Source organism: Mesoplodon mirus (assembly GCF_964341445.2).
Source record: "Mesoplodon mirus genome assembly, chromosome: 7".
Lineage (NCBI taxonomy): Eukaryota > Metazoa > Chordata > Mammalia > Artiodactyla > Ziphiidae > Mesoplodon > Mesoplodon mirus.
Genome location: NC_138983.1, coordinates 116,858,503 through 116,883,658, shown reverse-complemented (window position 1 = coordinate 116,883,658; position 25,156 = coordinate 116,858,503). Strand labels below are relative to the sequence as shown.

At 36.6% G+C, this 25,156-nt stretch overlaps 1 protein-coding gene across 2 annotated transcripts in view; it reads left to right on the top strand.

Annotated features, from left to right (window-relative positions):
• NPAT (nuclear protein, coactivator of histone transcription) overlaps positions 1 to 24,648 on the top strand; it is a 53,472-nt gene extending 28,824 nt beyond the window's left edge. For both annotated transcript variants that reach the window (XM_082629666.1, XM_082629665.1), the window contains 14 exons: positions 2,208 to 2,248; positions 2,765 to 2,989; positions 3,955 to 4,036; positions 5,009 to 5,096; positions 5,839 to 5,930; positions 6,012 to 6,099; positions 11,609 to 11,705; positions 12,320 to 12,448; positions 14,629 to 16,299; positions 18,602 to 18,717; positions 18,793 to 18,901; positions 21,722 to 21,782; positions 21,885 to 23,040; positions 24,258 to 24,648. In XM_082629666.1, coding sequence (XP_082485792.1) covers positions 2,208 to 2,248; positions 2,765 to 2,989; positions 3,955 to 4,036; positions 5,009 to 5,096; positions 5,839 to 5,930; positions 6,012 to 6,099; positions 11,609 to 11,705; positions 12,320 to 12,448; positions 14,629 to 16,299; positions 18,602 to 18,717; positions 18,793 to 18,901; positions 21,722 to 21,782; positions 21,885 to 23,040; positions 24,258 to 24,335 — 4,033 coding nt within the window. In that variant the 3' untranslated portion in view covers positions 24,336 to 24,648. The remainder of the gene's footprint in view (positions 1 to 2,207; positions 2,249 to 2,764; positions 2,990 to 3,954; positions 4,037 to 5,008; positions 5,097 to 5,838; positions 5,931 to 6,011; positions 6,100 to 11,608; positions 11,706 to 12,319; positions 12,449 to 14,628; positions 16,300 to 18,601; positions 18,718 to 18,792; positions 18,902 to 21,721; positions 21,783 to 21,884; positions 23,041 to 24,257) is intronic.
• Positions 24,649 to 25,156: the final 508 nt, after the last annotated feature.

The window sequence follows — 25,156 nt, the reverse complement described above, 5'->3', positions numbered from 1 at the left end:
GAGTCTAGTATGTAAACCATAGTTTCTTACCCTTCTCCGACAGCTACAAGTGAATACCCCACTTGAGCGGCCTTGTTTCTTTCCTCAGTTTAAACTGCTAGAATGGGTCCAAATGCTTTCTGTGTAACTGTACCACATCTTATTTGGTAGTCTTACTTTTTTTTTTTTTTTTTTTTGGCTGCATTAGGTCTTTGTTGCTGCGGGTGGGCTTTCTCTAGTTGCGACTAGCAGGGGCTACTCTTTGTTGCGGTGCGTGGGCTTCTCACTGAGGTGGCTTCTCTTTTTTTTTTTTTCTACATCTTTATTGGAGTATAATTGCTTTATAATGGTGTGTTAGTTTCTGCTTTATAACAAGTGAATCAGCTATACATATATCCCCATATCTCCTCCCTCTTGCGTCTCCCTCCCACCCTCCCTATCCCACCCCTCTAGGTGGTCACAAAGCGCCGACCTGATCTCCCTGTGCTATGCGGCTGCTTCCCACTAGCTATCTGTTTTACATTTGGTAGTGTATACATGTCCATTTCACTCTCTCACTTCGTCCCAGCTTACCCTTTCCCCTCCCTGTGTCCTCAAGTCCATTCTCTATGTCTGCGTCTTTATTCCTGTCCTACCTCTAGGTTCTTCAGAACCTTTTTTTTGTTTTTTTTTTTAGATTCCATATATATGTGTTAGCATATGGTATTTGTTTTTCTCTTTCTGACTTACTTCACTCTGTATGACAGACTCTAGGTCCATCCAGAGGTGGCTTCTCTTGTTGCAGAGCACCGGCTCTAGGAGCATGGGCTTCTGTAGTTGTAGCACGCCGGCTCAGTAGTTGCAGTGTGCGGGCTCTAGGGCTGTGGGCTTCTTTGTGGCGCACGGGCTTAGTTGCTCCGTGGCATGTGGGATTTTCCCGGACCAAGGGTCTAACCTGTGTCCCCTGCATTGACAGGCAGATTCCTAACCACTGTGCCACCAGGGAAGGCCCAGTAGTCTTACTCTTATTCCCCTTTTCTGACCCTCATCTTTCCTCCCCTTGCAAACATCCTCAAAGACATTCACAGTTTAATTAACACCTATGAATATTTATAAGTTACTGCAACATTTTATTGACAAGGTATTACATAAAAAAAGAAGGCTTTTAAGCCAGGTGTTCTCCAAGATTGGTTCGTGTGCTATTAAAACTGCTTATTCGGGGCTTCCCTGGTGGCGCAGTGGTTGAGAGTCCGCCTGCCCATGCAGGGGACACAGGTTCATGCCCCAGTCCGGGAAGATCCCACATGCCGTGGAGCGGCTGGGCCCGTGAGCCATGGCCACTGAGCCTGCGCGTCCGGAGGCTGTGCTCCGCAAAGGGAGAGGCCACAGCAGTGAGAGGCCCGCGTACCGCAAAAAAAAACCCAAAAAAACAAAAAAACTGCTTCTTCAGGACTTCCCCGGTGGTTCAGTGGTTAAGACTTTGCCTTCCAATGCAGGGGACGTTGGTTCCATCCCTGGTCAGGGAACTAAGGTCCTGCATGCCATGGGGTGTGGCCAAAAAAAAAAAAAAAAAAAACTTATTCGATTTGGTAAGTTCTGTGGTCCTTGTTGGTAGAGATTTATTTGATAGATTTTTAAGGACAATGGCACAGTGTCTTACTGTTTACAAAATATCAGTACATGGGTAACTTCAGTTCATAGTAAAAGGAGAATCAGCTTGTATTGTGAATTTTCTTATCTGTTTGCTTTATTCCTTTAGAGCTTCTATGAAGTAATGTCATAGTCATAAATTTGATGAAAGCAGGATCTCCTTTGAAATCAGCTTGGATTCTGAAGTATTTATGTATGGAGTTATATGTAAAATCAGAATTTCTCTGGGAAGGCATCTCTATAGTCATAAAAGATAATTGATAATTATAAAATATTATATATAGCTTTCTTAAATATATTGAGTTCCTAAATTCAAGTCAAATTGTACTCATAGTGGGATGTCAAGGCTCTGTAATTCTTATTGCATTGGATAGAAACTTGATTATTAAAATTATGTGTGTGTGTGTGTATGTTTATATGCCACTATTTCTCTTCTAAAGCAAATAAGATTTGGTTACCTAGAAAAAGTGCATATCTTTTTTGTCTGAGAGAGATTTCTTGCCTTTTAACTCATAATTTACTTCAGGTCTGACTGTAACTAAATCAGAATGTATTTGGCAACAGAAGTTTTTTAATGTCAAACTACTTTTGTTTATTAGGAGCATGCAGAGTTCCCCAGGCTTTGCTGCCAATCAGAGAGGTTGGTATTCAACTTTAAACTATAAATAATGTTCAGAATTACTTTAAACTCAAACTTACTGTCAGATGAACATTTTAGTTAACAATACATGTATGCTAAGTTTATATTTTGTTTAAACTACTGCTTTTCTAAGTACTGTTATATTAGGAAATAATATTTTCATTTATTGTAAAAATATGCATTTTAACTATTCCTTATTTTTCTCATTGGCTCTCATGTATTCACATCTTTTAATTCTCATTCCATAAGTCTGTTTCCTAATTTGTGGAGATGTTATCAGTGTGAATTATGACAGAAGAAATGTATTCTTGGATTTTTAAAGTTTGAATGTACTCAATTTTAGTTTGTTTTTTTTGAAATTATCACGTAAACTTAATTGATATTTTTAAGGGCTGTTTTTCAGTCCGTAGATCCACCATGTTAAACATGTAGTAGAACACATATCATGTAAACTTCTTAAAATTCCCAAACTACTCTGACATTGAGTTAATTTTTTAAAATGCTCATGTGTTTCAGCCCGAACAAGAAGTGGAATTGCAGAAATCAAACGGCAGAGAAGGCTTGCATCTCAAGCAGCTCCTGTCAGTTCAGAGTTGCTGACTTTACCGTATCTTTCAGGGCAATTTACTAATTCTCCTTTGACAGCTACACAAGTTATTCGGCCAACTGGCCAGATTTCAACTCCTTTGAGGTCAAATTTTGTAGTGGTCAACCATTCACAGTCACAAGACACTATGACCCGTAAGTTTACATTTTGCACTCTTAAATTTTGTTTTTAATCAAACTGTATAAATGAGATGATGTGCTAATGTCTTTATATTCATGGTATAAAATTATAGCAAAAAATAGATAAGAGGCTAGAAGTAGAATAGACATTAGGTAAATCTGCCATTAAATATGCATATTATTAAATCTGAGACATTTTAATCTAGGATTCTTCTTATGTCTGTTCTAACTGAAGTCCAACCTTGAACTCTGTTGTAGTTCTCAATTCTCTTCATTAATAGAAAAGACCCTGTTACTTGATTTTAAAGGGAATGCGCATTATATTTCACCACCTTCTTATGTTTGTTCATGGTAGTCTGTCCTGCTGGAATTAGGAATGTTTTTCCATCTCTACCTGTTGAAAATCCTGCATATTCCTGGCTGAATCTTAGAGCTAGGGATAAACTTAGAGATCATCTGATACTTCTTGCTTCTTATATACTTGAAATTATTATAAACACATGATATTAAGGGGCAAAAGTCTAGTTAATAACAGAGTTGGGGTCAGAACTGAGGTGCCACCTCTCAGTTCTTAGACTAGTCTCTTTTCTCTTCTGCACAGGTAAAATGTATTGACATCCACTATGTTCTCCCTTATTTCCATCTTTTCTCCAGCCTCTTTAACACCTCTGGGTAAAAACACTTACCCAGTATGCTAAGTTTATACTTCTTATAATCATTCTGTTCTGCCATGGTATTTTTTGTTGAGACTATTCTTATACTATACTTGGTATTTTATCATGAAACCTTAAGTCATAGAGATTATGTTTTATATATCTTAATATCTTCTACCGTGCCTTGCACAGAGTAGGCACTCAGTGTATACTAACTGAATTTAATATAAAATAATGATCACTTTGTAGTGCTATTTATTTCATTAATTCAAGTATAGAAAACTATTCAGTTTCCTTGACTTACTGCTTTGTTCTCTTGAAATACAGCTGGAGAGGCTTTAAATATCATTCCTGGTCCTCAGGAAAGGAAAACTCATGCCAGTTTAATGTCTCCTGGTAGACGCAAAAGGTAAATAAATGCTTTTTAAAAGGACAAGTTTCCAATAACCTTCCAAAAAAAAAAATTACACCAGGATATTTTCATTGTGAATAAGGTAACAAGATTGCATGAAGTACTTGAAACTATTTACTATTATATCCATTTCAAAACACTTTTTTTTTCCACATTCTATCCTCCCTGAAAACAGGTTGTGTTTTGTAATCACTGACCTATTCACTGTTTCATTAGAAATATCTTTTTTCTATAGTGGTATAGAAAGGTATATCTTAAAACTGATGTTAACTCAGATTTTTTGAAATAAGCATTCTTTTAAACAAATATAAATAATATCTGCATGTTTTAAGGTCTACAAACACATATTTAAAGTTCTAAATCGATGGTTAAAAACTCTTCTCAGGGACATTCTCTGAGAAAAGTTTCTTTCTGTCCTATTTAGCCTATGTGTCTTTGTTTGAAGGATATTTCATAAAAGAGAGATAATAGTTTAAAATGTTTTTTCTGTTTTCTCAACTGCCATGCCATGGATATTTTTGTTGGAATTTTTACTGTTGATTGTCTCTCATTCAAGTCTGACCTCATCCTCCTTTATGGCAAGGTTTCTCACTTAACCACTTAAAACAATAGAACTACTATAATAGTATCTAACATTTATAAGAACCTCGACCGTTTTATAAAGTCTTTACATATACTTTATTGAATTCTTTCATAAACCCAATAATGCAGTTGGTTTTATCCCATTATAGAGTGGGTCAGAGGGTACCTTGCTACAGACCATATAGCTAATAAGTAACAAAGCTAAGCCTCAAATTCATTTCTTAATTCAAGTCTATTAATGCTTTTCAACTCAACTGCCCTTTGTTCCTACCACAAATAGAGAAAATATCTTTTCCACCATGATCTTAAGATTTGTCTTTACATGAAATTATCATTGAATTGGTTATTCATACTAGTTAAAAGACAAGCTTTTAAAATATGTTTCAGTGAATCTCAAAGGAAAAGTATCACTTTGTCTGGGCCTCATTCAACAATACGGAATTTCCAGGATCCAAATACATTTGCAGTAGAAAAAGTAAGTGACCTTCCCAAACATTGCAACTTAAGATATTCCTGAGTTTATAACTATTGATATATACACAATATATATATATATATATATATATATATATATATATATACACACATATGTATATTTAGATTATGTGTGTGTTTGTGTGTGTGTGTAAAATACAGTATTTCTATAAGACTTCAGTAGAGGGAGTTCCCTGGCAGTCCAGTGGTTAGGACTCTGCCCTTCCACTGTAGGGGTTCAATCCCTAGTTGGGGAACTAAGATCTTGCAAGCTGCGCAGCGTGGCCAGAAAAAAGACTGCCATAGAATTGCCTTGGGATAGACTGTAGTGAAATTTAACAGTAGCAGACAGTCCAGTCAGAATAGATAACATGTGCAAATGCACCAGGTAAGAAACAGAAGTGTGTTTATGAAACTGTAAATACATCATTGTTGCTGGATTATGCAATATAATAGGGCATTTTTCCTCGAATAGAGACAGGTTATTAAAAATCTTGTATGAAAAGCTAAAGAGTTTGGAACTGTATCCTGTAGTCAGTGAAGAAAGAGTTGGTGAAGGATCTGTGAAAACACTTGTAAGTGGTTAACGTATACTAGTCAGGTGTTAATATCGAGGGAGCCACCATAACTTTTTGAGTTTCCACCTAAATTTATTAAAACTATCCAGCTTCCATTGATTCTTTTTAAATAAATAACATAATACTCTATCCTGTGCTTTTGCTAATATTGACTTTGTTTTCCAGCAAATGGTTATTGAAAATGCTCGAGAAAAAATATTAAGCAACAAATCTCTTCAAGAAAAGCTTGCAGAAAACATTAATAAATTTTTGACTAGGTAAGCTGTTTGTATTTAAAATACCTAATTGTTTTTGCCTAATTGAGAACTATGCTACAAATTTTCCTTTCTGTATTACAGTGACAACAATATTGCCCAAGTGCCTAAGCAAACAGATAGCAACCCTAGTGAACCAGAGACTTCAATTGATGAACTCCTGGGACTTCAGGTATGGGTAAGGGTGTGTGTGTGTTTGTGTGTGTGTAGTACATATATTCATAGTTAAAACTGATGATATTCTTGTTTCATTTCAAAACCATTACTAACAGATGTATAAAATGATTTAAAATAATAATTAAAATATAAATTTCCTTCATTATCCAAATGTAATCTGTTCCTGAAAATGTGTTAGTGAATTTTCAAGGTCAAAATTGCAGGGTTTTTTTCCAATTTTATTGAAAAATAATTGATATCTCTCACTGTATAAGTTTAAGGCATACAATGTGATGATTTGATTTACATATATTAAAATTGCGTTATTTAGATGGTAAATGTAATAAGACATTCCTAACCATCTAATAACTCACCAACTCTTCCAGATATCAGTAAAACACTTTTCCTGTATCCATGCAACAATGTTGTGTATTTCTTAGTATTTAATAATTAAAGATTCATTAGTGGTTATATTTTTGTGCAGTAAGCAGTACTGTACAGTGTATATAAAATAAATTACATTTCTTCTGCACCTGCTACAAACTGTATAAAAATATAAAGAAACAATGAAATAATATGTTAAAGATACATGATGAATCCAAGTAATATTGAACAAAATAAAATGAACAAGACACTTTAAAAAAGAAAGGATACTAACTAACTGAATAATTGTCTGTGAGATTTATTGCTAAGAGAAGGAAGATAGGGGCTATAGTCACTTGCTATTCAGTGAGAGTGAAGATGAAAGAGGGTGAGCTGGTAAAAGAAGAATTTAACAATATGAGTTTTAAGATTTGTCCAGGTGCAAATACCTTTTTGAAGAACAGCTGAGATTTTGGCTATTGCATAGCCTTTTACTTGGACTCTCAGATAATACATTCAGTTTTGTTGCTGTGCCACAAAATGAATTCATTATAATGAATTTATGGTAGCAGTTTTCTTTCAGATGATGAATTCTGGGTGAAACCACTGAGGTTTTTTTTCTTTTTGTCAGTTCCTTCAGAATACTTCAAAAAAAAATGTTTTTTTGATACATTTTCCCAAAGTGAAATTCAGTAAATTTAAGAAAACATGACAAGCTTTTGAAAGCAACCTTTAAATTATTTAGCAGTCTTCTTTAAAAAACTTCTCCTATCTTAATGTTCAACATATCCCCTTTTCTAAATTTTTATAACCTTCAACTCCTTACTTATATTTTCTCCACAAAATACTTAGGTACTTACCATAATCAAGACACTCTATTAGATATTATATGAAAAGAGAGATTATAAGAAAGTGAAGACACAACACTCTGTTCATGGTGTTCATAATATTGTACATTGGGGAAAAGTTAAAAATTCAGATTTCAATAACTTTGAAAGTACAGCAATACATAATGCCTAATGGAGTAGTATATACATAAGCTTCACTAAGAGAACAGAGCCAGTTGTACAAATAGGTGAATTTTTAAAATGTTTTTATGCGTCTTTGTGTCCTTGGGGTAGGCAAGATTTCTTTGGCTACACAAATTGCTAACTGTGTTTTTTTTTAAAGACTTCTGTAAAATTCAAAATATCCGCTTGTTAAAAGCACCATTAAAATTAAAAGGCAAACCACCAAGTACCTTTGGAACATGTATTTCAAGATTCTTTCAGTTCTGATTTTTAAAGTTTAGACTGTAATAAGACATTTACTAGAAAAATGTGTTTCTTCAGCAGTAACTTTTGTAAGAGGGTATGCACCAGTTCATAGTTTGATTAACATTGGATTGTTGGCTCTTGACATTATTTATATTACTGTAAATTTTCAAGTTCATCAATACAGAAATATTTGCTCAAGCTCCTGGCTTTCTCCTAAATCACATTTCATCAAGAATTATTGATGTTCTCTGTATATCTTCATTGTCAAGGTTAACTGGTTCTTTAACTTCAAGTTTCTCTTTGGATTTTATGGCCATTTTTACTTTAAAAATCCAAGTTTTTAATCACTTCATGAGAGTTCCACCTTACCTCTTGCTCCACATGAATTTCCTATCCCTTGGGATCCAAATGTATGCTTCACCAAAATTGAAGAAAATATAGCATTGAAGGATTTACAGATAACTGAAATTGAGAATTTTTAAATCTTCAGCTATTAAAAGGAGATTAAATGAATACCCCTAGCCAGAGTGTACTGAAACTTCTTTGAAATAGAGTGTTTTAGCCAAAATTATTCTGTCAATTTTCTTGAGATTCATTTGAAAAGCTTGTCATTCCATTTAAATCATATTTATCTCCAAAAAAGTTCAAATGTTCATAAACATGGAAATTAATTCAATAGTAGAGAAATACAAATTAAGACAACAGATTACTTTTATGTCTTAGACTGATAATGCTTAAAAATTAATATTGCCCATTATAGGTAAGAGCATGTACATTGTTACATAGAACAGAACAAGCATTCCTTTTTTTTTGATGGTGATATCATTTTATTCATTGCTATTTACCAATAAAACTTATAATTAGTATTACCCATCCTTTCAGTTTATATATACATAAATTATTTTTCTTTTTTTTAATTTTATTTTTATACAGCAGGTTCTTATTAGTTATCTATTTTATATGTATTAGTGTATATATGTCAATCCCAATCTCCCAATTCATCCCACCACACCACCCCACCTCCCACCCCCACCCCCCTCCCCGCTTTCCCCCCTTGGTGTCCATACATTAGAACAAGCATTCTTATACAACTTTTCTGCAAGGCTTCTTGACAGGATTTCTCAAAATTTTAAATGTATATATTGTTTGACCTAGTAATTTCACTGATAAAATTAATCCCAAAGAATGAACAGATGCCTGGATAAAGATTTTCACGTATTATTTACCATAACTGAAAATTAGAAAAAATGCAAATGTACAAAAGTGAGAATTGGCTAAATGTTGCAGAGTTACGTAAACAAAAGAGTTCCTTCCCTTTAGAAGGATACTGGGTTAAACGTTTAGTTTTGTATACCCTACTAAAAAGACAGTATAGGGAATTTTTAAAAAGCATAAACCCACAGGGGCTTCCCTGGTGGCACAGTGGTTAAGAATCCACCTGCCATTGCAGGGGACACGGATTCAAGCCCTGGTCCGGGAAGATCCCACATGCCGTGGAGCAGCTAAGCCCGTGCGCCACAACTACTGAGCCTGCACTCTAGAGCCCGCGAGCCACAACTACTGAGCCCACGTGCCACAACTACTGAAGCCTGCATGCCTAGAGCCCGTGCTCTGCAACAAGAGAAGCCACCGCAATGAGAAGCCTGTACACCACAACGAAGAGTAACCCCTGCTTGCCACAACTAGAGAAAGCCCGCGCACAGCAACGAAGACCCAACACAGCCAAAAATAAATTTAAAAAGAAAAAAGGATAAACCCACAAGGACAGAGAAGAGGAAAGGACAGAGAAAGAATTTTTTAGAATTTGAAATGGACAAGTGGTACCTGACTTAGCAGACCCAGGATTCTAAGCCAGTAAAGGCAAAGTTCAGGTAAAAGCCACTTTACAAAAGACTTGACTCTAGTACTTCTGAAAGTAAATGTAAAGATAGGGCTACAAACAGGATGATAAGGTGTAAAGTTTAGGAAGTATATAGTTAAACTCCATATCTTTTCCCCATTCACCCTGTTCCTCAGAAACACTACTGTCAGCCATAAACTGTCCTAGCAAGAAATCTAACTCACTCAAATAAGAAAAACTAAAAATACAGATGGTTCTGTAATTATTCTACAGCTTAGACCATAGTTGACAAGGTCCCTGCCTCCTTATTGGCACAGGGTTTAAAGACAGCTTTTGGCATGCTCCTTTTAAGTATGAGCACATAAACAAGGATTGTCCAACATTTGAAAGAAGTATTTGAAATGAAGATACAGGGACTTCCCTGGCAGTCCAGTGGTTAAGACTCTGTGCTTCCATTGCAGGGGGTGCGGCTTCTATCCCTGATTGGGGAACTAAGATCCCCCATGCCACGCGGAACAGCCAAAACTTTAAAATTTAAAAAATAATAAAATAAAATGAAGAAACCAAAACAGGCAGATAAAGAGTGAGGTAGATCTATATTGAAGGCCCTAGAAAGCAGTGTACAACAAACTTACGTGAAGAAAGCAGGTTAAACAACATTATTAAACCAACCTCATAGAAAAAGAGGTCAGAGGTGGAGGAATTGCATAAAGGTGGTCAAAAGGTACAAACTTCCAGTTATAAAATAAATAAGTACAGGGGATGCAGTGTACAACATAATGACTATAGTTAACACTGCTGTATGGTATACAGTTAACCCTTGAACAGCTTGGGGTTAGGGGAGCTGACTCCACATGCAGTCAAAAACCCACTTAAACCAAGGAGGAAGGGGGGGTGGGATAAACTGGGAGATTGGGATTGACATATATACACTAGTGATACTATGTATAAAACATAGCTAACGAGGACCTACTGTGTAGCACAGGGAACTCAGTGCTCTGTGGTGACCTAAATGGGAAGGAAATCCAAAAAAGGGGATATATGTATACATACAGCTGATTCACTTTGCTGTACAGTATAAACTAACAATATAGTAAAGCAACTATACTCCAATAAAAAAATTTTTTTTTAAACCCACTTAGAAGTTTACAGTCAGCCCCCCATGTATCCAGTTCTGCAAGTGCAGATTCAACCAACCTTGGATCTTGTAGTGCTGTAATACGTATTTATTGAAAAAATTCTGCATATGAGTGGACGGACCTGCACAGTTCAAACCTATGTTGTTCAAGTGTCAACAGTATTTGAAAATTAAGAGAGCAGCCTATCCTGGGGCTTCCCTGGTGGCGCAGTGGTTGGGACTCCGCCTGCCCATGTAAGGGACACGGTTCGAGCCCTAGTCCAGGAGGATCCCACATGCCGCAGAGCAACTAGGCCTGGGCGCCACAACTACTGAGCCTGTGCCCTAGAGCCCATGCTCTGCAACAAGAGAAGCCAGCGCAATGAGAAGCCCACACTGCAACTAGAGAAAGCCCACGCACAGCAACGAAGACCCAACACAGCCAAAAATAAATAAATTTTTAAAAATAGATAATAAAAATAGCATATCCTCAGAGTTCTCACAAGGAAAAAAATACTTTTTTCTTTTTCTCTCTTTTTTAAATATGTATATGAGATGATGGATATTAACTAAGCTTATTTTGGTATCATTTCACAATGTATGTAGGTCAGGTCATTATGCTGTACACCTTAAACTTACACAGTGGTGTGTGTCAAGTAATAAAGAACATTATAGCATGGTTTTATTCTATATTTATTTTATTTTAATGTTTGGGGATATAGTCACCAAAGTGATTAATTAGTGGTATTAGGGAGCATTCACTTTCTATTTTCTAGTCTTCCTGTTTTGTTTTGTTTTAAGTGAATAGTGTTACAATCAGAAGAAATTTTCTTGGAAGGGAATACTACATAAAAGGTACAAAATATCAGATGTCCTCTAATTACTTTGCTGGTATTAAACCATATTAATTCAATTAGGATCACTTTTTCTTTGTTTTTTGTTTTTGCAGAGTGAAATCCACATGTCTGAAGAAGCTATACAGGATATATTGGAACAGACAGAATCCGATCCAGCATTTCAGGCACTCTTTGATCTATTTGACTATGGTAAGTAGAACATTTCTGTCAAAGCAGTTAGGAGAAAAAAGTTTCTCCAATTTCTCTGGAGAAACAGCTTAAACAGTAAAACAACATTTCCCAGAGCATCTGGAAAAAGTTCCTATTTTCATTAAAGCAAACATATGGATATGAAAGAGTTTTTTTTGTGGTTTTTTGTTTTATTTTTTTCTTATAGATACTTAGGCTGTAAAAATAACAGTTTGGGGGGTGAGGGGGGTTAGTTGTGGGCAGTTTTGCCAGTCATCAAAAATGTGTTGAGGTCCACTCCTATACATATATTATACTAAACAGTTGGATAATACAAGAGGAATAAAAATATTTGTCTGTTGCCCTCCATCTTATGGCCTAGTGCAGTAGTTCTCAAAGTGTAGTCTCCAAACCAGCAGACCAGCATTGTCTGAGAACATGTTAAAAATGCACTGTCTAGTGGAAAAATCATACTTGTCAATGATATACAAGGCAACATGTTAAAAACTATAATTAAAGGACTATAATTAAGACCAAACTTTAACATTTGCTTGACCACTGTCAAGCTGTATTAATTGATGCTTATTTTTATTTTGGTCATTTAACCAATTGTTTCCCTATTCCCTTTTTAACAGGTAAAACAAAGAATAATAAAAATATATCACAAGGCATTTCCAGTCAGCATATGGAAACCAATCTCAATGTAGTCTTAGCAGGTGAAACTAATCTAGCAGTTAAAGGTTCTTTTGAAACAGAAGAATCTGGTAAGAATTTGATTTTGTTAATATCAATCTAAATCCTAATATCAGTCTCAAAATCTCAAAGGCAGAAAATGTTGTTTAATTTGAAAGTTGTTCAAATTACCACATAGATCATTTTTGTGTTTCTAAGTTTTCTCTTCATTTAAAAAGAAAAAATTATTCCCACGCCTTTAGTACTTTGATTAAAAGGTGAATTTTTAGTACTCATTCCTTCATGATGCAGTAGACATGCACAAATTGGTGTTAATACTGTTGACCAGTTCAACCTGTCTGTAACATTTAACATAATTTTTTGAGACACATATTCAAATCCCTGATGTGTAAGGTTGGTTTGTGTTATTAATCATCCAGCCTCGTCAGCAAGCTTAGCTGAGTGCTCAGTATCAATATCTCACTTATTTAGAGGAAATTATATACTTGCTGATAGTCCTGAATTATGGGTTTTATGAGGTTTTAGGTTATATTCCTGTGTCTACTAAGTCAGTTCTTTATGTTTCTGCCTCCCATAGAGTACCAGTATGGCACATAATTGTCCCACAATAACTACTTATGAATGAGGGAGGGCAGTGAATATGTCTATCTTAGATCTTTTAAATATTGGCCAAGTTTTTTAAAATTTCATTTTTGTGAAACATAACATATGCAGAAGTGCACAATAAAAGTGTACTTTAGCTCATTGAATTATAATCAAGCAAGTACCCACATAACCATCTCTAAAGTCAAAAAATAGAATACCACCAGCACCACAAAAACATCTCTTCGTATCCCTTTGCGGTCACTACTCCTTTCATCCCTTTTCCTCAGAGATAACCATTATCCTGGCTTCTCTCACATTATCCTGGCATCTCACACTTGCTAAACTTTATGCCTCTTTGGTACCACCTCTGTCCATTTCTGTCTACGCCAAGCTATGCCACAATAATCTTTTCTGTTCATCTCTTCTTAAATGCCATGACTCCTTCCAGCTCCCTCAAAAGACTTCATGGCTTCCAAGTTTCACATCATGCCTTCCAAAAACCAGTTTTGGAATATCTCAGACTGTATTTCTATTTTGAGTCCTTTGCCTGTACCCAAACCCAATCCTCCATTTCTTCTTAGGCTGAATTGTAGGAGGGCGTGTCTTTCTCATATATATTATGTGTGGAAGATTGTGCTTCAGATAAGCTCGACCCTGCACAAAATGAAATTTGAAATCCTATTTTGTCAGAAAGTCTCTTCCCACTTCGTTGAAACTGACTACCCCTGAATTTATGTGGCCTGTATATAATTTCCACTGGTTTCCCCACAATAAGGATTCACATGTGCTCCATACCCACTATTATTTTACCAGTGTCACATTAACAGAATTTTATGATAGTTGATACACATTTTTCTGGATTTTTCCCAATATTTTTCATATTGTTAATTGTTATTGTTTTCTGTCCTAAACTGTGAATGATGTATGACACAGTATATCAGTATTTTCTCAAATGCCCTTTCTTATTTTTCCAACTATTAACACTTTTATTTGTCAAGATCTCTTCGTCCAATAACACTTTCTCACATCCCATAGGCCAGATGAGGTGCCTTTTGTTCCTATACTACTATGGTTTTTGGCATGTTTCATCATGACTTTCTGTCCTATGTCTGCCTCCCTTAGACTGATATCACGAAGGGCGGAGACTGGGTCATTCATCTTTGTATCCCAGTACCGGTCATATGGTTGATCTTCAGTAAATGTGTAATAAATGTTAAAGTGTACACAATAACATCAAATGTTGATCATGCAAAATGTAATTGGCCCCATTTCACCTTCAAGAATATATCAGATGAAGTATGGTCAGTAGAAATGGTAGAAGTTGAAAAGTCAGTTGTTTTGAAAAAACTATGTTTGTAGCCAGTTTTTTTAATATATTGGTACATATTAAATGTTCTTAAACATACATACTTTTTCCTTCATTGTGTCATCTGTTTTCTAAAAAGCTTGAAAAACAATTTGGCACTTGTTAAAAGCATCAGTAATAAGAAAAGTACCTGTAAGTTTTTTGATACTCAGAAAATGAGAGTGAGTTTATCAGACTTCCACTTGCTGGTATGTCAAAGATTAGTTACTTCCTTGGCAAAATAGGTTTTATAGTAAAGATGACTACCTTAAAAGCTGTTACATACTCACCATATCTTTTTGCCATCCTAATATTTTGCAGATGATCAATCTGGTCAACCCCCATTTTGTACATCCTATCAAAATGAAGACACATCAAATGTTTTGAAGAATGGCAGCAACCATGATGAGCTTAGACAGGAAGCCCAGGAACATTTTTCCCAGATAGACTCTAGCGTCCAGAAAAAGGCCTTTAAAACAGTAGTATCTACTGAACAGAAGTGTAACCTTGATATCACCTTTGAGTCTGTGCCTAATTTGAATGACTTTAACCAAAGAGTAAACTCTGATGCCGAATGTAATCAGCATTGTGCTGAATTATACACCAATCAGATGTCTACTGAAACTGAATTGGCTATGGAAGTTGAAAAGAATTCTTTGTCTCCAAGTGTGCAGAATGAATCTCGATTACAGCCTGATCAGTCTGATATACCAATAACTCCATTTGCTTCCCTTGGTGGTGAAGCTAACAATGCGAACTTAATTCTCTCTGGAAAAACTTCTCAGCTTTTATCCCAAAATATTCCATTAACTGGAAAGCCATCTAAAAAAGGTCAATTTTGTGAAAGTTCTGACGATACAAGAAGACTTACAACTAATTTCCATGGTTCCAAGTCACCGGATTCTAGAGAAATTCACCAGAGTAAAATTGAAATTAATAATGTGTTACCAGTTGCATCACAGCAACTTTCAGATTGCCAAAATAATTCTTCACTTCAAAGTAAAATATTACCTGTGTCTGTTGAAGGTTCGGGTTTAACTGTATCTGAACAAAAAGTGGAAATTCACCTTGGAGATTCAGTATCTTCAATTAAACAACCGTCTAATGATTCATCATCTGTTGAGTTAAATCATACAGATCATGAACCTCAGCCCTCCAAGTCTGAGAAAGTTGCTTTGGGTTCACAAGAGCCTTCATCTTCTGTAAAAGAAGATGGAGATAGTATTTTTCTCGCTTTAGGTGAAAATAACTGTGAGGAAGTTACACTGATACCCCCAGAAGCTAATCCTATAGAAGATATACATTCTCTTCCTTCAGAATCTGTGTGTTCTTCAATGAGGGATTCTCACCCTGAGTCCCAGAATACTAGTGATAAACCTGCTGGCAACAAGTCAACAGAGATAGATGCATCAAATATAGTCTCTCTCAAAATTATCATCAGTGATGATCCATTTGTTGCCTCAGATTCTGAACTTAACACTGCTGTTTCTAGTATCAGTGGAGAAAACTTGCCAACTATAATTTTGTCTTCTCCTTCTAAATCACCTGCCAGAAATGCAGAATTAGTTAAATGCCTGTCTTCAGAGGAAACCACAGGTGCTATCTCATCTGCTGAAGGAATTGGGGATTCAGCCTCAATGGAACAGAGCCTTTTAGCACTCAAACCTGAAGACTCTACAGTAAACAACACTCAGAATGAAGACAGCATTGCTTTTTCAGCCAATGTTACACCATGTGTTTCCAAGGATGGAGGATACATACAGTTAATGCCAGCTACAAGCACAACTTTTGGCAATTCAAATAACATTCTGATAGCTACTTGTGTAACTGATCCAACAGCCTTAGGAACAACTGTCAGTCAGTCAAATGTGGTGGTGTTGCCTGGAAATTCTGCACCTATGACTGCTCAACCACCACCTCAGTTACAGACACCCCCAAGGTCAAACAGTCTATTTGCTGTCAACCAAACTATGTCACCCAGCTTTTCACAAGGTAACTTTAGAACATATTGAAGTTCATTTCTCTGGAATGGGATCTAATTTCTTGTGTGTGCTGTTATTGACTAGAAGGTAATAAATCATGGATGAGATTATAAAAGAAGATTCAGAAATTTGTGATTATGCTTTCTCTTTACAGAATTCAATCAAATTTTTTTAAAATCTGCTAAGCTATGGAATTCAGTGGTTTCATTTCTTATTTCTTTTTCTTTCCATAGTTACTTCTCAATCCATGGTTAATCTATCAATACAAGAAAAAGGGGGGAGACTAATTCATCAAATAGCCATATACCTACTAAAACCCAGTGTTGTGGGAGATTTTTCTTAAATAGTTATTATAGTCTTAGTTTTCAAGGAATTTATTACCTATTTGGAAAGACTTTCAAGACACAACTTGAATTTCTCCCTGCATAATACCCTTTGTAATTTCTCACTATCTTCCACATTTGAAAATTGATCCCTGTCTTTAGAATTCTTTGTTTATAGGAGCACTTGTGGCATTTATTATATGCGATTTTATGTGTAGTTAGTGACTGAGATGCCTGTCATAGTGGTCATTCCTTTTTTTTTTTTTTTTTTTTTTTAGCGGTATGCGGGCCTCTCACTGTTGTGGCCTCTCCTGCTGCGGAGCGCAGGCTCAGCGGCCATGGCTCACGGAACCCAGCCGCTCTGTGGCATGTGGGATATTCCCGGACCGGGGCGCAAACCCGTGTCCCCTGCATCGGCAGGCGGACTCTCAACCGCCGCGCCACCAGGGAAGCCCCATAGTGGTCATTCTTGATTATATGTTCCTTGAAGGTGGAGTTTATGGCACATTCATCTACACTTCCTTAGATATTGATTCCCAAGCTCCTTTCCCCTCTTTTTTTACATTTAGGCATACAATTAAATCAGATTAAATATCAGCAATTAAGTATTAAGCCTGATGGATCTATTTCAAGTGCTGTTTAAAATAAGATAAAGGAGGGATCAGAATTGGTAGAAAAGGTGGAACTTGAGCTGAAGCTTAGAGAAATAAGGTAGTATTTGGAGTAAAAGGAAGGGAATCTTAAGCAGCACAAGGATAGGTAAGTATTTGAGAGACTGAGGTGGGTGTTCAGGAAAGTGAGGAAATCAGCCTTACAGGAGAAGTTAATGAATTTATTAGGAAAAGATTGATTTACAGGGCAGGGTTAAATTATGGTAGCCATAGACTATATTGTTGACTTCTCCATGTAAACATTGTATTTTCTCCCACAGTTTTGACTGGTTGCTCACTTATCTGGACCCTTTCTGACAAATACCACTGAGATAATATAGTCTGGGGTTGTGAGTAAGTCTTAGACTGTCAGTATTCAGTTTGGACCGTTATTTTCTGGTAAAAGATTCAGACTTGAAACCTGCACTACCAATTTTTTGATCAATTTCACTATTCTTTCTAGAGGAATCAAGGTACAACTAAAATGTGATCTGGCTGTAGAGTCTTATGCTTACTCATGATGTTTACCTTGACTAATTGCCATAAGAATAATATTCAGCTTGACTTTTTCTTAATTTGTTAGCCTTGCTGTTGTCCCTAAATTAATTTTTTAAAGGAGAGTAGATTATATGAAAAACTGATTATAATTATATAGTATTTATTTCAAATTAATAATTACTGGGGCTTCCCTGGTGGCGCAGTGGTTAAGAATCCGCCTGCCAATGCATGAGACGTGGGTTCGAGCCCTGGTCCAGGAAGATCCCACATGCTGCAGACCAACTAAACCCATGCGCCACAACTACTGAGCCCACCTGCCACAACTACTGAAGCCTGCACGCTCTAGGGCCCGTGCTCCACAACAAGAGAAGCCACCACAATGAGAAGCCCGTGCACTGCAACGAAGAATAGCCCCTGCTCGCCGCAACTAGAGAAAAGCCTGCGCTCAGCAACGAAGACCCAAGCAGACATAAATAAATAAATCAACAAATAAATAAATTTATTTATTTTTAAAAAACACAAAACCTGGGCCTCCCTGGTGGCGCAGTGGTTGAGAGTCCGCCTGCCGATGCAGGGGATACGGGTTCGTGCCCCGGTCTGGGAGGATCCCATGTGCCGCGGAGCGGCTGGGCCCGTGGGCCATGGCCGCTGGGCCTGCGCATCCGGAGCCTGTGCTCCGCGGCGGGAGAGGCCACAACAGTGAGAGGCCCGCATACCGCAAAAAGAAAAAAAAAAACAAAAAAAACCCACAAAACCTTTAAAAATAATAATAATAATAATTACTTTGATGTCTTGTGTTTATTGCATTTTATTGAGAATTGTTTGTTGGTTTTTTTTTTAGGATCTGCCATTATAATTGCTTCTCCAGTCCAACCTGTACTTCAGGGAATGGTGGGAATGATCCCTGTATCTGTGGTTGGACAGAATGGAAATACCTTTTCTGCTCCTCCTCGGCAGGTGAGATTTATGAACTGAAAATGGCTCGGTGCCGCTTTTCAAACAAAGTATAATTAATGGCTTCTTCTCGTCCAGGTCCTTCATATGCCTTTGGCAGCACCTGTTTGCAATAGAAGTATCCCTCAATTCCCTATCCCTCCAAAATCTCTGAAGACTCAGGGACTAAGAAACAAGCCTTGTACAGGTACATTTTTAAGTTCATTCATGTCAGCTTTATGTGTTTGTACTCCTTTGTCTGCAGCAATATGACGGTATTTTTTTTTTTTATTTTTTGGAATGCCAATAACTTTCCTAACAGGTGGTTGTCCAACCTTTGCTTAAAGTTTTTTGCAGTGATTTTAAGAAAAAGACAAATGGAACAAAATAGAGTTTAGAAAAAGACCGTGTATTTATAGCAACTTATACATAGTAGAGGTAATGTCAGAAGTCAGAAGGGATAGGATGGTTTGTTTAGTAAATGAAATCTATTGGCTATTATATATATTACAGGGAAAAAACAGATCTCTTCCTCACAACATATATAAAGGTATGAACTCCAAGATGATTAACACCTGAAAGTGAAAAGCAAAACAAATAATGAAAGAAAATGTAAGAGAATATCCAGATGATGCTGGGATAAAAGATTGCTTTTGATAAATGAAAAGATTTGATAATGCTGACTACTCCAAAATTAAAGATTTAGTTTAGTAAAAGACAACATATACAAAGTAACACGAGATTTTCATTCATGAATGAAAATATTGATGAATGTTGTGGTGAGTTCTCACACTTCTCTACCTCAGACTTCTCCATCTTCATGGGTGACAAAATGCCCATGTTGTTAACCTAACAACACCCTAACCCTCAGAACTGTTGACCCCTTTCATTTCTAAGTCTTTAATCTTCACTTCAGCCAACCTGTCCCATAGCTTTACCTTTAATTTTTCACTACTTGTTATTAGACCTATATAATTTTTAACGGTCAATAACCTCTCTCAAAATACTCGCATTTCGGGCTTCCCTGGTGGCGCAGTGGTTGAGAGTCCGCCTGCCGATGCAGGGGACACGGGTTCGTGCCCCGATCCCGGAGGATCCCACATGCCGCGGAGCGGCTGGGCCCGCGAGCCATGGCCGCGGAGCCTGTGTGTCCGGAGCCTGTGCTCCGCAACGGGAGAGGCCACGGCAGTGAGAGGCCCGCGTACAGCAAAAAAAAAAAAAAAAAAAAAAAAACTCGCATTTCGGTATATCCACTGAATCTCTCTTCAACCAGTGAGAGCCCCTATTACTTGAGTCCTTACCTTTACCTGAATTTTCACTTCCTTTCTGCATTCATTTCCTTCCCTATCCAGGCTAAACCCCACAATCCACCACATCAGCCACTTTTCCCAGTACTCTTAAACGCCTTCATATTCACATTCTTCTACCATATCCACTTAATACCCTCTAGCCCTGGGTCTGTCCAGCCACCCATTTCTCTGCCTTTACACCTGGGCTTCTTAGCATTGCTTTAGAAGTGTTTCCATTCAATAACACTTAAAAGTTTCTCACCCTCACTGCCACTTAGCAATTATTTTAAATGTCTACCTATCTTCTTTCTCTCCCATTCCTCCTTAATACTATTTCAGACCTCCACAGGTCTTCTCAGATCTATCCAGTCACCACTTTCCTCACTCTAGGCCAATGATTTTGATTTTTATTGGTAGTAAACTCCATTTTCTCACATTACTCCCATTTAACATGTACCTGTTCATCTAAAATCATTCTTCCCTTTTCCCTTCTTAGAGGAATGATTATCTCATTCTTTCTAAGGTTAATGCAGGCTACCTTCTCTCTTCTGTGTATCTTCAACTTTTCTTTTTTGGCTTCTTCGCTCTGTGGCTGTCCAACTATGGATACAAGGATCATTCCCATCATTCCTTAAGGTTTTTCACATCTGCCAGCCCTTTATCTCCGACCCCTCTTATTTCCCATTACTTCTTCATCCATATTATTGTCCTTTCTCATGTTTCCACCAAAACTGTTTCAAGTCACCAGTGGCCTCCTAATGCTGCCATATGCATTGGACGTTTTCCATTCTTACCTTACTTTACTTCCTTCTAACAGTTAATACTATTGGTGGCTTCTAGAACTGCTATGCTCCTCCCGTTCTAATTTTATGTAACTTAAGATCCACATACTCTACATATCTAAGTCTCACCTCTTCTTCTTGAAAAACCTCTTCTGCCTACCTTTCCCTCTTGGTTAATGTCACCATTTATTCCTCATTTACTGTTCATGTCCATGCGAGTGTCCATTACTGTCTCTAAGACCTTCATCATCTCCTACCGTGAATATTTATAGCAATCTAACTAGAATTTCTATTTCCAGTTTTCTTTCTTCTCTAGTTCATCTTCTACACTGCTGCTAGAGTGACTTCCTAAAACAAATCTATTCATGCATCAACCCTATTTAAAACTCTTAAGGATTCTCTGTAAAACCTTTTGCATAATACCCAAGGTCCTACACGATATCATCTTTGCTTTTGTTTCCGGCTTCATATCTTGCTGCCCTTCTACATAAACTCATAAGTCCATGGAAATTAAAATATGTCTATTAAAACTCCAGAGCATGTGCTCTGAGTGACATAGGCTTACAAACATGACAGTTAAACGGGCAGAATTTTTAAATAGGCATAATATAGTGTTTTCTTTAAGTAACTTTTTGGATCTAAGTAGTAGTACCCTTAAATGCTACATTGAGCATACTAATTTGTAAATCCAAAGACTGGATTCATATTTGCCTGAAGTTAAAGCAAGTCATTTGCTCCATATTTATATTTCCTCAGTAACATGAATGAGTGATCGTCTCGTGTATATTACAAAGCTGCTTTTTTAGACCCAGTATGTGAAAGTATTTCATTTGTACATCAGCTATAGCTTAAATTTTTCTCATGGTGTCTGATACTGTGGTCTGTTCTGTTTTCTTTCAGAGAAATATACTTTCAGGAATGTTTTTCTTTTCTAATTAACTTAACTTATAATTCCAGGAAAACAGGTAAATAATTTGGTGGATTCATCAAGTCACTTAGTTGGATGTCATGTACAACGGTGAGCATAAAAGTAGTTTCTATCATAGAGTATTTGAATGCTCAAGTTAAAAGCATAAAGAATTTCTTTATGTTGCTAAGAAATTTTTTTTTTTTCTTGTAGAACTGAAGTTCCAGACAAGAATATGGCCACAGATCTTGGGAAAAAATTGGAAGAAATAACAGTTCCCTTCTCAGTAGAAAGTATAGTTCCAACTAGCAAAACCTTTGAAAGCCACAGGCGTGTGCTCTGTTTTGATAGTACTGCTTCTCCTGTGGTGAATACACAGGGGACAAATCATAAGACGGTGTCCCAAAACAAAGAAAAGAATGACATTTCATTTTCTAGTCTTGACTCACCCATTGTTTCCTCCACCTTAAAACCCCCTTCTAATAATGCTCTCAAAAGAGAGAGAGAGAAACCTCCTGTGCCTAAGATTTTATCTAAATCAGAAACTGCCATTAGCCGACATACCATAAAAGAAACTCAGTCAGAAAAGAAAGTTTCACCAACAGAAACTATACTTGAATCTTTCCATAAAGCAACAGCTAATAAGGAGAATGAACTATGCAGTGATGTGGAAAGGCAGAAAAATCCAGAAACTTCAAAACTGTCTAATGGGCAGCAAACTGGGGGTGTACGGAATGAGAAAACTATAGCTTCACTGCAAGAGCTAACCAGAAAACAAGGCACATCCTCAAACAGTAAAAATGTCATTTCAGTAGGTGCACCTGTGAAGGATTTAAGACAAGAACAAACCAAGTCTGCCAGTTCTTTGATTAACCCGCTCACCAAGCATACCACAGAAATGTTACAAGATATTCAGTGGCATAGCCCAGTAAATAGACTTGCTGATAGTACTGATTTATCTGTACCCCGGACATCTGGCTCAGGAGCAGGGGAAAAACATAAAGAAGAACCTACAGATGTTATCAAGGTCCCTTCTAGTAGACGTTATGGTGAAGACAGTAGCACACCCAAAGTAATGGTCCCTCCTGTCACCCCAGACTTGCCTGCCTGCAGCCCTGCCAGTGAAACAGGGAGCGAAAACAGTGTAAACATGGCTGCCCATACATTAATGATTCTCTCCAGAGCAGCCATCTCTAGGACTACTTCAACTACTCCTCTAAAAGACAATACACAACAATTTAGAGCATCTTCAAGGAGCACCACAAAAAAGCGGAAAATCGAGGAATTAGATGAGCGTGAACGACACTCCCGTACTTCTAATAAAAGTCTTGCAAATTCATCAATACCAATGAAAAAGAAGAAAATTAAGGCAAGTTTGAAAGTCTTAATTTCAAAAACACACCTTGCCCTTCCTTCAGTGCTCAGATTAAAGATCTCATCATTTTTTGCCATAGCTACCTACCTGAATATTTTGGTCAAGGTAGCTTTGAATTTTGGTTGACAAAATACATTCTCTAGCAGTATCTCTCAGCCAGTGTGGTACTCAGCAGTTATCTAGATGAAACATAGCATTTTCAAAACAGTTGCTAAGGCATGTATTTATAAACATCTGCCTTGGGAAAAGGAGGTTTTTGTTTCTGACATGGTAGGTCCCAAGGTTTGGCGGGGAGAATGACATAACACGTGAAAAATTGGGAAGCCATTATTGTGTATGGAATTAGCAAGTGAAAACTCCTTTGCAACTCCTCCATCTTAGGTTTTTTCCACATGTCCTACCAGCTCTTCCATAGTTTCTAATATAAGTTAATGTGTTGGAGCAGTATAAAAATTGAATTTACCTGTTTCTTCTTTAACCACGGTTATCTGTAGGAAAGTAATGTAGGATTATTATTGATAAAGCCATTTTTCCTAAATCTGTTTAGCCATTTAGTAAGTGGATTGAATAGAAAGGTTTAAAATGTCATAGAGGAAGTATTGTGTCAGGGAAAGAATCTTGGCTCTGCTGCCTTGCAAGCCTGGGTTGAATCCTGCATCTCCTGCTTATTGGTTCTTGACTATTGTTAAGCCCATAACATCTGAGTCTGAGCTGCATCATTTGACATGAGGTTACCACACATCTTACCCAATGGCTGAGGACTAAATGTAGTGTTTGTAAAGTGCCTAGAGTATGTTAAATGTTTGGAACTAGAAAAGTACCTGTTAACTCTTAAAATGTTAGTAAAGCTTTCTAAAGTTTACAGTTGAGCAATAATGACCACCTTATAAAAAGCATGTTCTCTCTTGTCTCATTCAACATTCATACACTCTGAATTTGTATAATGTCTTGTGCTCTAAAATAATGAAATATCATTGAAGTATATTTTATTAACCTTGGATTTATAAAAATTGTCTCTTTCTCTGTATAACTAAAATGCTAATGAACTAAACTGTTTTGGCAAAAATTTTGGTAGTATATGAAAGTACTTGATATGAGGGTCTATGTGACTTACTAAGAAAGCTAGCTTTTTGGCCTTGTTTGAGTTCAATATGTTAACTTAGGTTTATTTTTTCTTTCTTTCTTTTTTTTTTTTTTTTTTTTTTTGACAGAAAAAGAAGCTACCCAGTTCATTTCCAGCTGGAATGGATGTGGACAAATTTTTGTTATCATTGCATTATGATGAGTAAATATTCTGAACATATAAGAACAGTAGCTATTTAAAACTACTATTCCTTAAACTATGAGTGTAGGGAATGAGATACTGACAGAATCTGAAAGCATGACCTGCACTTTCATTGTACTGAAATTTCACTTTATTTCTAAATCATGCTGTTTCTAAAGCAGCTTCCTAGTTTGTAAATAGCTTTACCTTGGTATATTTTTATTGTGGAAAAAGCATTTGCAGAAATGTGAGTAAAGCCAATCTGCAAAACTGTATATCTTTGACAATTGTATATTGTAAATACTGTGTAAATCTTGTTGAAATAGAGCTTAAATCAACCTAATGTTCTTACATTGTATTTTTTGGCTTCTTATGATCTCTAATTCTGAGGCTTATTCATCTGGAATAGTTTCTCACTTTGAGTGGGAAAAGTATACTTTTCCTTATAAATTGCCTTCAGTAGTTGTCCCACAAGATATCTGAAGACATAGCCACTAATTAGTACAAGAGTGTTAATGCTTTCAAATGGTAACAAAGTAACCAGAAATTAACAATTTGGGGTTTTTTCTAGAGTGAGTACTTTGCCGCCCCTTCTTATAATTGCAGTAGAGATAATGTTCCTAAAATTGTACACTTTATTTCTTCTGGTTGTTCTGGTCTCTTTGTTTTAAAGAGAGAATTTTGTAAACCATTTGAGTGTTCTGATCTTTTGTTTATAACTTTTAAGATCTTTTACATAACTTTAAGCATTTAGACTGTTGAGCCATAAAAAGTTTGGTTATGTAGTAGTTGAGATTTTTGGTATGTATATACTTTTCCCCTAAATACTGGGGATTTAAAGAACTG